At 44.7% G+C, this 14,056-nt stretch overlaps 1 protein-coding gene across 1 annotated transcript in view; it reads right to left on the reverse strand.

Annotated features, from left to right (window-relative positions):
• The window catches only part of LOC135810453 (uncharacterized), a gene marked incomplete at its 5' end in the record, with an annotated part of 60,845 nt that overhangs the window by 32,071 nt on the left and 14,718 nt on the right, over positions 1-14,056 (reverse strand). The window contains 12 exons of the mRNA XM_065323946.1: positions 721-834; positions 1,211-1,330; positions 1,791-1,922; positions 2,580-2,714; positions 3,052-3,180; positions 3,394-3,525; positions 5,185-5,335; positions 6,846-7,018; positions 8,070-8,204; positions 12,308-12,445; positions 12,654-12,944; positions 13,438-13,812. Coding sequence (XP_065180018.1) covers positions 721-834; positions 1,211-1,330; positions 1,791-1,922; positions 2,580-2,714; positions 3,052-3,180; positions 3,394-3,525; positions 5,185-5,335; positions 6,846-7,018; positions 8,070-8,204; positions 12,308-12,445; positions 12,654-12,944; positions 13,438-13,812 — 2,025 coding nt within the window. The remainder of the gene's footprint in view (positions 1-720; positions 835-1,210; positions 1,331-1,790; positions 1,923-2,579; positions 2,715-3,051; positions 3,181-3,393; positions 3,526-5,184; positions 5,336-6,845; positions 7,019-8,069; positions 8,205-12,307; positions 12,446-12,653; positions 12,945-13,437; positions 13,813-14,056) is intronic.

A 14,056-nucleotide genomic window follows, 5' to 3' on the forward strand; every position in this document is an offset into this window, starting at 1 on the left:
ATCTTTTGAAATCATTGTGTAACAAGACAGATAATTATATCAAGAGCTAGTACCATAAAGTACTGTTGATCCCCCCCCCCCCCCTCCATGTCGCTTCCCAGTTGTTTTTTTGGCAGGGGACGGGAGTGAGATCAAGTACGTCAAGTGCAGTACGATGTACAATGCGGAAGATCACGCTGGGCATGCTGGATTGTGCACATTTTCATCCTGCACTGGCAAGTATTGTGAACAGCAGTGCATGCATCGGTTCAACACAAGTTCTCATTGTGTACGCCGAAGTTGTTTTACAGGCCGAAATTTCAACAGTACTTTACGATAAGCACCATAGAGTAATAACATGGCATGTATCAAAATACACACATGCACATCTACACATATTCTATAACCACATGAAGCAAAGAAGCCACGGGAATTTTGATGAGGCCTTTCGTACCATTTGAAATGGGGATATGAGCAGCAGCCCATATATCTAGCTTTTGGGCGGTCAGGACAGTGACAAAATTGCACCTACTCAAGTAAAAGAGTGCAAGTGGCACCAACTACATGGTGAAACCACCAATACAGAGCAGGATACAACAACAATGGGGACTACACTATTACATGTACAATGTCAAAACAGAGACAACCCTCGCATGTACTTCTTCTGCATACACAGTTCAGATTTCAGCAGGGCAATATACACTACATACTCTATTCCAGAAACAGTTGCGAATCGCTTACCACTACAAGCAGGACGTTGGTCATCAGTGGGGCATTGGCAAGCAAAAGAGCCAGCTGTGTTACTACATGTCCCTGATGCACATAGGGACGGGGACTGGGAGCATTCATCGATATCTATACAAGTACACAAAGAGCAACAGGTTTGCCACAAGACAAGAACATCTGCCCATGCTGCTGAACCCATGGACTTCCTTTGTGAACAGCCTCTGAATAATATCTATATCAAAAGATATCACCAGTGCTCATAGAAAGAAAAGAGTCCAAGAGTAACATCAAGGGATAGAACTGTACTTCACAATAGAACGAATTAACGTCCCGTATATTCCACTGATGATCGGAAAAAGATTCTACCAATTCTAGAAGATAACCCCTACACGTAGAGTTCGAACAAGTGTCATCTTGCGTGGTGATGTCAGCGGCTTTCAGACTCTTTATAGCCCTGACTAAAGTAAGACTAGGTGCTAAAGCCGCATAGAACTACTAGACGTACCTGAGCAGGGTGATCCAGTGTAACCAGCCTTACAAGTACATGTGAATCCCTTTCCACGTAGCAAATTGGTGCAGGTCTCAGTTGATGTGCAGTTGTGAACTTTTTGGCACTCATCCACATCTGGGCACATCATGAAAAAAACCAAAGATATGAGCACGTGAGTTTACCCAGGCTCGTATCAAGTCGCAGTGTCGAGGAAAGTGAACTCACGTTTTACTGAAACACAACTAGTTAGTACAGTTCACTCTAGGTATACTGAACCATGATGGGCAGAAGAATCAGTTCTTTATAGCTGAGAACATAAATGCCCACAAGGTATTCTGGCTTGTAGCCTGTGGCTGCGTCAGTGCAATAGATTCACATGATCCCCTACAAGATTCGCTATAAACTAAAACAGTTGGCTACAAATTAATGATCAATTTGTATGAGTTCAAGCACGGACATGGAAACTGGCTTTCTATATCATAATTCGTGCGCGTTTGTTGTAAATAGAGTCAGCTGTACATGTATATTTTGCCAAAGTACCCTCAACACCTTCATCGTTCTGCTGAGGAGCCACAAATCCATGCTGCATCCTTACCGACACATCCTGTTCCATCTCCGTTGAGTTCAAAGCCAGCACCGCACACACACTGATAGGAGCTAACTGTGTTTATACATACACTGTTGATAATGCCGACACACACTCCAGTTTGTAAACATTCGTCCACATCTAATCCAAGGGAGAAACAAGGAAGATGAATGCACCTAAGCTACAGGCTTACATAGTATTCCAGTATTATAGATTCATACCAATACCTATACAGCCTATACCTATCTATGCCTATACAGCCCCACATTCACACACAGCTTTTCATACAGCGCTACAAGACCCACTCTCTCCTGGCATATATACCGGCATGGCCAGTATCATCCTCGTGTGCCCTGATGATTGCGAAAGTGACAAATTAGCCTTGCTTGCCCTTGTTGTTCTGTGTATTATGCTCTGCCTCTGCAGTGTTGAGCACTGTCAGCACACTGGGTGCATCCTCCGGTAGATTCATACCAATAAAACAATAATGTACAAAAACGATTTCTAATGGCTAAAAGGAACTGCAAATAACGCCATCATGATGGGATGCCGAACCTGCAGGAGAGATCAATGTTTAAAAACAAACTTCAAATTCAAAAATCTGGGTTTGAGATCTGTTCACAATGTTTACAACTATACATGGGAGACATTTGGGTACCAGTTTAACTTCTTTGTTCATTTCCACAGGGCTTTCCTACACACAGCATGTGGTGACAGGAATGTGTCGTGGGATTGAAGACGTCATCACTTAATGCATGTGCAGACAACTAACTGACTTCAACTCCCAACTCTTCTCACCTTGACATGGACTAGCAGAGGTTCCACCACCTGCATATCCAGATAAACAACCACACTGATAGCTTCCACTGGTATCCGAGCAAGTTGAAAATGGTGAAGTGCAGGGACTGACTGAAAGGCTACATTCATCGATATCTAACATGAATAATCAAACATAAACAAACATAGATATTAGCATATGCACCTAGTACTCTATACTGAGAGGCCGGGCCAATAGTTCCTTGAATATATTAATTTATTAACAAGAAAACAGCACAATCAGGGGCCCCACAGCAGGGAGAGGAGAAACAATATTAATGTCATTGCTTATCCAGTAAGAAATATTTATAAAATAGAAGAAAAACACATGGGAACGAGTTATGAATCAGTCTTGTGCCCTGTTATCGCACATTCTGACTGCTTATTATCTTGTTACAGTCGTGGATACCGGTAGTTGCTTCATTGCTTATGCCATTATTTTAATGAAACTTACTTGTACATGTGGTTACACCATCACCAGCAAAGCCACTGCCACACGCACAGGTATAAGAACCCATGGTGTCAGAGCAAACTGCATTAGATGCAGTACACTTGTGAACACCAGTGGTGCATTCATCCTGATCTGAAACAGAAGACATTTAGATCCTGATTTAACAATGTTTTCAAGAGCACGGTGGCTTGGCACCGGCGGTAACGCGAATGTGCGGACTTACTTTTTACATAAATGCATAGCTATGATACAAAATACATCCTTATAGAAAAGCCCAGTTTAGTGCAGCACAGCAAGCCAGGTGAATGTGTACCCAGTCATTGCACACTTATGATGATTACTTACTAGTGCAACCTGATGGTCCTCGGCCATTCCCATTGTATCCAAGTGGGCATGTGCAGACAAAAGATCCCAAGGTATTATTACATGTTGCTGCAACTGCACAATCAGCTGTTCCTTCTGTGCATTCATCTCGGTCTGAACACAAGAACATTTTAAAGGATGTTTCTGTCATACAGTGTGAGCTTCCGAAGTTATGTGCATCAGAAGTCACAATGGTACTATTTATTCAGAAAGCAGAGAAGCAAGACTTTGCACAAACTTGATCTATAGGCCATACAATGAGTAGTTGTTCTTTACTGCTATACATTCTACTTGGTCCGCCAAGTTAAAATTGGCGCTTATCTTCGCCCTTCATTTTTCGTTATTCTGCCTGTCTGATACGATTGACCATTGCATCCAACAAAAGGACAGCACAAGCCATCACAGAAGTTGCGATCGGCTCGTTTTAGACGTTTGACTTGAGCTGCCAGTGACGGACATTTCCGTCCACACAAGACGATTTCCAGTCCGTAAAAGAAGTCTGAATGTTCCCACTCCAGGGCGATGGAGACTAGTTTCTGCCTACTTGTACAGTTGCCTGATGCCAGTGATGGTAAAGATTGTTTACCGCAGGGAGGTGTAGAAAAATTGCTTCTGGAGCTTGAATTTGAGTGCTGCCACAGTACAGCGCCTAGTGAAGAGTTAACGCCAGAAAATTGCTGAGAAGAAACTGCAGCTCATGCCAGCACCAATATCTCCAGAATGAGAGACTAATCCGGCTGACGCACTCTGAAGCTCACAGAGGACCTGGCAAAGGAGCTGATCTAAATAAACAGCGAGTCCTGGGGATTCGCTCGTGCAAAATACCTTTCGGAAAGCTTGCAGAAAAGAACTCCTCCTGCTCCAGAGAGTTCGTGCGACACTGCACTGGTACGTGGTGCAAGGCGTTAGGTGCAGCACATGCAGGTGCTCCATCACACGGAAGCTATCCTTGCGCTGCAAGCACCAGCGGTTCTCTTGGTCGCTGATCAGTAGGTACAAGTACGACAAGCGCAGAAGGCGATTTGAAAAAGAATTTCAGTGATGCGCCGTTGCCTTTTTACCTCAAACAAAGGCAGTATGGCGACGACGCCACACCAGTAATCTCACTCAGCTTCTGAGCTGCTAGGTGACAGGCACGGCAGGTAACTGCCTTTGAGCATGATTCGAGACGAGGAAAAGTCGAACCAGCTGCTGTATGACGTAGGCGCTGACCGGTGGAATGCACTGCCACCTGCTTACCGCCTTTCTAATTCACCTGCTGAATTTCGATCATCCATCAAGACGTTCTTAGGGTGCTCTGTAAGAAAGCGATGACACCTGTTGGGAATTCCCTAGTAAAATAAGAATACAAATAAATAAATAAATGACATGTGCAGCAGCCGTCCGGATAGAATGTGTTGAGCTCCATATTCCAGCGAAGATATTGGCGAAAAGGACGTCTAACCTGCTTGGATATTCGGCAGCGTTGCTTGCTGACATGTCAATCATCATGTACATAGTGTTTTCTGGTCGTGCCATGCTTCAAATATTTGTATTTTCTTCCTGAGACAAATGTGAAAATGAGCGCCAATTTTAACTTGGCGGACCAATTAACACTATTGAGATGCCTTTTGTTGGTGAATTTGTTTGTTTTCTTTTTTTTTTTGTTGGCTCTTCTGCCTGGATTTCATTGACAGATGCGTTAAGCCAATGGATCCTTCCATGAGTGACAGGCGAACTGTAAAGGGTTAGTCCCAGCAGCAGTCAAAAGGTTAAGTGGATTAATGATCTTACCAACAGAAAACACAACTTGACCAGATGTACTGCCACGGTCATTAGTTGCCGTGCATGTGTAGTTGCCATCAGGGATTATCCTTTCACCGTTTGAAGCAATTGCAAAGGAGGATGTGAAGTTCAATATACCTTCAGTTATATCAGAGGAAAGCTGCAAATAGTGCACACATAAAACAAATCCGCAGTGCAGTGTCAAATGAATATCCTACAGCAGATACAGTGAAACCAAGAGCATAACCGTAGTGTGCAGTGTCACATGTGGGTTCAGGACATTGCAATTTGGCACCTACAGTTCATTCATAAAAAGATGGACTTCTAGCTTTTGGCCATAAATGGGTCAAACTTTTGAGTTTTTTTAGAATTTCTTTCTGCAAACCCCTGTGGAATCCTCTTCCAATTATGTTTCTGAAGTCTATTTCTCCAAAAAGCAAGCCCTAACAAGACTAGGATTTCGGCCAGGTTTTGCCCCAAAAGCACTGAATTGGGAAAAACGGATGAAAATCCACTCCGTTTGACTCTACCTGCAACAGTGCTTTGTGCGGTTCGAACCCCAGTTGAGGTTGGACCCTTTTCCAAAATTTCGCAGCACTGTACTGTGTACTTGTACTTGTATAATAAAATCACGAAAAATCGCCAAATACGGGAGCTAGCCAGAGCAGGGTCCATCTTTTTATGAATGGACTGTAGCCATCACTGAAACAACGCAAAAGAGCAGTCGCGTATCTGGACTTGCAATTCTCATGAATGACGAATTCTGCTTTGCCATAACTCGTCTTAAGTTGAGCATTTAGATCAATTCGGATGGTGAGCCAATTAAGTTATGGTGAAAAAGGAGGACAAAATGTTACGAGTTATGACTAACTGTCCACCAACATAACCAGATCTTATACAGTCAGCGAGTGCGACAAAATGGCACAAAACTGACCAGGAGTACTGAGACATTCGGCGACCTGACACCTAGCTCCAACACTTCTCCAAGGCGCAAACCAACAACCTTCCAACTTGGAAGGCTCAGTTTTGTCGCACTTGCTGACTGTATAAGATCTGGTTACGTTGGTGGACAGTTAGTCATAACTTGTAACATTTTGTCCTTCTCCTTTTTCACCATAATTTAGATCAATGCACTATAGAAGTTATGCAAATGATGCAATGGGGATGAGTCAGCAGAACCGCTTGTGGGCGGTATGTATGGAACGTGAGTGGCTAGTGCAGCGCTGTACTGTGACTTCACCAAACCATCTCAACTAATGATTTAATCTCCATAGTAAGACTGTTCCAGTTATAAACGGTAATATAGAGATTTAGCCAGGTTGTGGTATAGGTCATGGATGCGTATGTATACATATCTACTACACATGATTTCTTTACACATTTCATCTAAATGTGGGTAATCTGCCTTCTCTTTTCATTCCTTATATCATGAAAACCATTACTGTAGATGTGTGAATCAGGATGTCCTCTGTCAGCAGGGTATGCACTACACTCCGGATAAAAAATAATAATCACCAGATGCAAGTCAAAGGGAAGAGAGAGAGAGAGAGAGAGAGAGAGAGAGAGAGAGAGAGAGAGAGAGAGAGAGAGAGAGAGAGAGAGAGAGAGAGAGAGAGAGAGAGAAAGAGATAGATAGATATATAGAGAAATGATTCTTAAATGATTCTTACTGCTTGTGTTTTTGAACTGAAGGCTGCACTGGCAACAGTTTCAATCTTCTTGCCATTGGGAGATATCCAGAGAATGTCTCCATTCACTACACCATTGAAGGTGCAAATGAACCGGACGGCAGCAGCATTAGAAACAATCGTTGGAACGGTAAAATTCTGAAGTTGTGAAAGTACTGCAACATGAAAACAAGAGAAATGATAAATGATAAATTTTAGGGTGAAACAATCACATCAATTACGTGTCTCCTACCCGTTATGGTTGTACCCAATGCTCACGAACAGTTGCAAAATGTGCTTATCAACTACTGTACTGGGGAGGCTTTTTAGCCAAACATTGTGGGAAAGCACTGCAGGCCAAGCTACTCACAACTCGAATCAAGATATCTACTATGGAAAACTGCGATTTCAAGTGGTCTGGCACATGTGGGCCAAAACACGTGAGATAGTCGCTATCGCTGCAAACTTGATCCTTAACAACACTGGTAAACAACCAATTTCCAGTGGTCATTTCATCCCATATGATAACAATCTCTACTTATTTGATTCATTAGTGGCTATGGAATATGATTCATTTTATCACCACTGCACACTTTCTCCATTAACAGTATAATACAGGTGACTACCAAAATTTATTTTAAAAACGGACAAAAATTGGAGGTGTATCCAATTTCGAAAAAAAGTGTGAGCACCGACGAAATCCACACCATCAAGTAAAGCCAGTAAAAAAAGTGTGAGCACCGACGAAATCCACACCGTCAAGTAAAGCTAGAAACCTAACGTGTTCGTTCCCTTCTCATAATGGAAAAATGTCAAAATACAGCAACTCGTAGAGCTAAAGCAAAAGCATAGCTATACACTGTACATGTGGCATAAAAAATATAATTCAGCTGCACAGGTCAAAAACAGGGTGAAGGTGAAGAGATGACTAAAGCGTAATGAAAACATCAATGAGGAGCAGTATTCCTGACACTTTCACGAGGATTGGCGCCAAACAACTGAAGTGACAAAACATTTCCCTTCTGAACACATAGTTCGGGGGACAACTTACGAATATACAACGCTTCCAATACAGACAATTGTAATACAGACCTGCCACGGGCCAAAACTGAGAAAACATCATCTCTGTACAACTCACGACAACTATCACTAACCCACAGACCAAAATTAATATTAGTTCAACCTTCACAGGGGTTTTGGGCTCAAGCAATAGAGAAGGTTGCTTACCCGCACAATTCCCAGCAGCTGTTTGCAACTGCCTGTCAGGACAAGTGCAGTTGAAACTGTTTGCAGTTGAGGGATCTTCAGTACACGTGGCACTGCTGTGACAGTTGTGTCCACCAAGCAGACATTGGTTGTAGTCTGGAAACAGGACAAACAGGAAAGGCACACTCAAATAAAGATACAACAAATTAAAGAATTACAGATGGAGCGGACTCGCTCCCTTCTATTTACACTGCAACGTTCGAACACATTTTCGTAGTTAAAACAACGTTTCGGCATATAGCCCTCATCAGGTTTGCAATGATGTGCACTCTACAAAGGAGCAGCAAATATACTGTGCCGTGCTGTGTTTGCGCTAAATGTGTCAGCTACAAAGGTGGCGAAAGGGATTGGTGATATATTAATACCCAGATACGATATATTCACAGTAGTGCCCAGCCAGCATTAGTGTTTACTTGTGGCCGCAAGTTGCGGATTTCAACAGCTTCTCGCAGTTTTCTGCTTGCTCTGTCGCCTGCCCTTGCCAGGACTGACACAGCCGAGAACACACTATCCGCAGCAGCTATACTCTCGCCAGAATGTTTGTCGCGCACGTGGTCACCCCATGGCTTATCGAGAGTGCGACGGCGTGCCTCGCCATTGTGCTCCCGAATTCTTGTTTCCAAGGAGCGTTCCGTCTCCCCTACATACGTTTCCCGGCACCATTTGCATTGCAATTCGTAGACTACATTCTTTGTCATACATACTCGTTCGCCTCCAGACTGACAGGTAATGCAAGGCCCTAGTGGACGTCCTCTTCGTCTTTTTTCAGTAATGTTGGGCTCGTTTACGCACTTGGGTGGTAACAGCGCCGAACGGCACAGTTGACGCCTGAGGCTGCCCGAGTGCTCGTATACGACACGTACCGGCAACTTGTATTTCCGTATTGCTTTGTTCACATGGTGGTGTACTTCATCGGACTTGAACGGTAGTTTAAGGAAGGCAGAGCGGGGATTACCGCGTCGTCTACGCCGAGGTTTCCTGGCAGCTTCCCTTGCTTCCGATATGATACTGTCTGGGTAGTTATTTATGCGCAGTTGTTTGTGTATTTTTTGTTCGCTCTCGGCTTGCATCATGGGGTTAGACGATAGTCGCTGTGCCCTTACGAATTGAGATTGAGCGACGGCTAACTTGATGTGGTGAGGAACTGCCGATGAATAATCCACCAGTAGGCCACTACTGCATGCCTTCTGGAACAATTTGAATGACAGCTCTCCGGTTTGCCCAACCGCGATCGTTACGTCCATGTAGTCTATGCAGCCACTGTCACAACTTAATTCATGCGTGAATTTGATACGTTCGTGGCTGGCGTTGAATCTTTCTATGAGCTCCAGAAGGCGCTGCCTACCATGTGTCCATAGGATGATGATATCGTCGATGTATCGTCTGAACAGAATAGGTTGGAAGGGTGAGTCCTGAAGAAGTCGTGTCTCAATGGTGTGCATAAACAGGATGGCAAATGGAGGTGCCAGGTTGTTCCCCATAGCAACCCCATCTAGCTGGTGGTAGATCTGTCTGCCAAATCTGAAGTAGTTATGACTCAGAACAAACTTCAGTAGTGTCCTGACTTGGGTCACGCTCAGCCCGAGCATATCAACTCTGTTACGGTGTTGCTCTAGCACGTCACTAACGGCATTCACGCCCTCTTCGATCGGTATGCTGGGATACAAACCCACCACATCCATCGTAGCCAGAATCGTTCCAGCAGGTGCTTTAAGGCCAGGGTATATGGTGCGGATATTGTCTAGCGCGTCTTTGGTGTTGATGAGGTGCGATGGGACAAATGCAAGCAGTTGATGCAATATGCGTTCGAGAACCACCGAAATTCCTGTGACTGGACTGTCACAAGCAGAGACAACAGGTCGGAGGGGCAAATTTTGCTTGTGGTCCTTTGGAAGACCGTATAGTTCCGGGAATCGTGTGTCATGAGGGAGTATTGCAGTCAGAAGATCAGGATCCATATTCGTGCATTGCTCTTCCAGTATGGATTTAACCTCTTTCTCATACGCAGTGATAGTTAGATCCACTTTTCTGTACATAGTGCTGTCAGACAGAAGTGCCTCTGCCTTCTCCAGGTAGAGTTCCTGTTTCATAGCTACTAGCTTCTTGCTCTTGTCGGATTGCTTTATCACTACACTGGGGTCATGGCGAAGTTCTCTCAGTCCGTCGCGTTCCTCTTGCGTCATATTATGCTTGGGAGGTCTTTGTTTGCCATATGCTGCCAAAACTTCGTCCTTGAAGTTGGCCATCTTTCTTTCCCCATCCTGGCTCATTCTGGGCGGTTGCTTGAAGCCATGCTTCTTTAGCTTCCACAGCCTGCGATCACACTCGGTACCGGTATCGTGGTCGTCCTCTGGCTGGTCCACACCCTGAGGCCGCGCCTGCTGCCATCTCAAAGTGTAGGCCATCCGTTCTACGGAGGTGACCACTTCTGATTTCTCACGACTGGTTAACTTGCCCGTGGACGGTACAAAACCGGGTCCCAGTTCCAATACCCGTCTGGCATTGTCTGTTACACACGAGTCCATGACAAGCGTTCGCCGAGAATGCTCCATTCCCGTCCGGCCGGGACTACCCAGGGCTGTCCCACTCTGGTAGGACGACGCGGGCAAACATGCCTCATGCGCTTCCCTGGCATCTTCTTGGGCTTGAAGCCTAGACACCTTCCATCGAAGCCTTGCATTGGTACGGATGCGCTCCTCCGTAACCACACAGCGCCGCAGGGCGCGAATACGCACGTAATCCTCCCTGGAAAACGACCAAAGCTGTTCGCAGAAGTACCGGCACTGTCTTGTACGGAAGTCCCTTTCTGCGCACTTGTCCTGTATTGCGTCGCTCAGAAGTCGGAGACAGTACTGGAAGCGTCTTTGCTGTCGAACACTCTTGTGCCTTGAGGCTGGAGGTGGCCGAACCGATTGCGTGATGAACCGTGGGATGATACGCTCCCGCCGGCATTGAAGAAGAAACGACAACTGGCACTGGCTCCTCTGGAGAAATGTGTTCGAACGTTGCAGTGTAAATAGAAGGGAGCGAGTCCGCTCCATCTGTAATTCTGTATGAAACTGCAGGAGGCCTCACCGCTTCTAACAAATTAAAACACACAGAAAGGGTAAAGGGAGAAAGGAGTATTGTCTCCTCACAGATTATTTGGCGTATAAGGATTTTTTTAAATAAATTCAGAGCGATGCTTCTCGCAGCTTCATTGTAACAGGGCAGGTGGCAGAACTGGCCAACACTCTGCAATTTCGCACAGTCTATTGGAAGTTGTGGTTCAACATTTTGGTCGCTATGACATTCGTGATGAAGTAGTCAAGGAAGCAAGGCTGACTTTTAAAACAACAAGGTTGCTAGGAGGGTATGGAATGCAGCATTAAACCCTTGGGCAAAAAATTGTCACATGCCACATAATCATAGTAGTGGGAACGTTCTCCGATATAATCATGTGAGAGATGATGGTGGTAAAGTGTACAATTCGTGGGTGTTTCACAAGAAAAAGAACTCTTGCACCATTAACTGACAAACCAGGAAACGTCATGCTCAATAGTGTACGCTGGTGAGGAAGAGTTGAGCTAGGACAGGAAGTTCGCAATCACAAATCGCAGGATCAATATGCGAGTCATATTTTCTTGCCATTCAGCGAAATCATCAAAATCAAGTATGCTGCTTGTCAGAGCTAAGAAGCAAGCTCATTTACAACTGCTATCCATACGAGATCCCATCCTGAACTGGTGTTGATGTTGGGCTCCACGTCCCGCATTTCGACAGCCACCGGAATCTTTTTTTGTGCTCTGCCTCGCTATGTCGCAAAAAGAATTCCGTACTTGTCATCCACCACCTTGTTTCGAGCCTCATTGCATGCATTTTTATTCTGGTGCCAAGCTTCGGCCGGTTGTCCGACATAGCCATCACCATATCAGCATTAGATCACAGTATGCCGGGTGCAATCTCTTTCTCCTGTTTTGCAGGCCACACAAGCCGCTTATTGCCTGCCTCTCCTCTTTGGCAGCACTGAATCCACAAACGTTCTGCACTGAAAACAATTATAGCGATGAACAAATTAAATGCGCGCTCATATCACAAACATTGCAACAAAACTAGTTTTGTGTCCAGAACGTTTTCTCGTCACAATCATCAGTTGCATATCGCGACTAAAGGGAAAGGGAAAACAATTATAAAGATTTATACATTAATATCACAAGTACCTTGGCATGGGGCGCCTGCCACTCCCGATCCAGTGTATCCAGCTTTACAGCTACACGTAAATGATCCAATAGTGTTAGTACAGACTGCATTGTTCATAACGTCACAGTTATGACTGCCAGCCGAACACTCATCCACATCTGCAGCGGGAAACAGACAAAGACAAAAAGAGTTGCACAGCCACACACATAACAGCGTAACAAGAGAATAGATCACTGCTGTACTTGCTCTATAACGGACACGAAGAGTTTGCCAGCAGTTGGTAAGAGCAGGGGAATCCAATAAAGTTAGTGATAGCAGAATTTAGAAATGCTAGCGACAAGGGGCTAGAAAGTAGCAGGAACTTACCTTGACAGTTATTGTCGCCACTGCCAGCATATCCAGATTTGCATGGACACATGTATGAACCGACAGTATCTTGGCAAGTATTGATAGTGCTATCACATGGACTCCTTGTGGTGCATTCATTGATATTTACACATGCATCATCAACACTGCTGGGAGTTGTGTAGCCTGATGGACATGCTGAGCACTGTCGACCAGATGAGGGAGCAACTAGATCTGTGCAGTTACGCAATGCTGCACAAGGTGTAGTCGTGCAAGCATCAATGTCGGACAGACACTGATCTCCGGTTAGGCCTGTGGACAAAGAAGAGAAAAAGTGACATTTAAAACGGAAGGTGCAAGCCAAGGCAATGTGGAGAGTATTGGAGAAGGTTAATATGCTGGTACAGAGTAAAAAAAATGGTGTTCTCCACCAACTGGAATCGAGTCAGCCACACTAGAATTATAGAAATACATACAGAACAGAACAACAAGGACAATCAAGGCTTGTTTGCTGCTATTTCAAGTTTCATGCTCACGCAATCATCAGGCAACAAAGCCTTGATTGTCCTTGTTGTTCTGTTCTGTATTACGCTCTGCCTTTGTGGTGTTGAGCACTGTCAGCACTCTGGAGGTACATCCTCCGGTAGAAATACATACATGTACTCTAACAGTGGACTCAGCTTCCTGCTGGTAGCATTTCAATGAGGAAATGCTAACAGTAATAGTAATAATAACCCAAACAATACTAAACTCGACAGGCACACAACACTACACGGAAAATTCAGTTTTCATCCATTTGACTTACCAGGGTCACATGAAATGCAAAGCAGCTGCAAAAATTTGGCGACTGGATTTTGTGGTGCACTGGCGCATGTTCCGCGGCAGCCACACAATGCAACTGGAACGTCAATGACGGATGTCAGACCCATATCATCGGTGGCAAGGATTGAAAGGGCTGATGGTTGCTTGCGGACACTTGGCAGCCAGCTGATATGAAGTTCATTTGGACTAACCAGCACCGAGGAAATGTCCAAAGAAGTATTGCCAAACCCACTGAGTGTGTGCACCGACAGATTGACGATAGAATTTGTTGAATTGACCTTCACAGCCAACGTACTGTTTTGGCCAAACACTCCAATAAAGGTGGTGCTACTCAGGGCTATTGTTGGAGGCACAGAGCCTGAGCAAAGATACAGCAGGGTATGACAAAGTTACGTATAGAATAGCTGTAATGGTACTTTGAAGTATAGCCATCGTAAGGTTCTCAGTTGCTTAGTCTAAAACAGCGGTCAACACGCGGCGAACATCACACGTTCTATCTAGCTGCAAACAGTTTTGTCACATCTTGCAAATCCATCCCTCGCCATTAACGTACTAGTTGATGAGTGACATCTTACTTGGGACTTCCTGGATGTATTGACCGC

This window comes from Sycon ciliatum, chromosome 2, assembly GCF_964019385.1.
Source record: "Sycon ciliatum chromosome 2, ocSycCili1.1, whole genome shotgun sequence".
In the NCBI taxonomy this organism is placed as follows: Eukaryota; Metazoa; Porifera; class Calcarea; order Leucosolenida; family Sycettidae; genus Sycon; species Sycon ciliatum.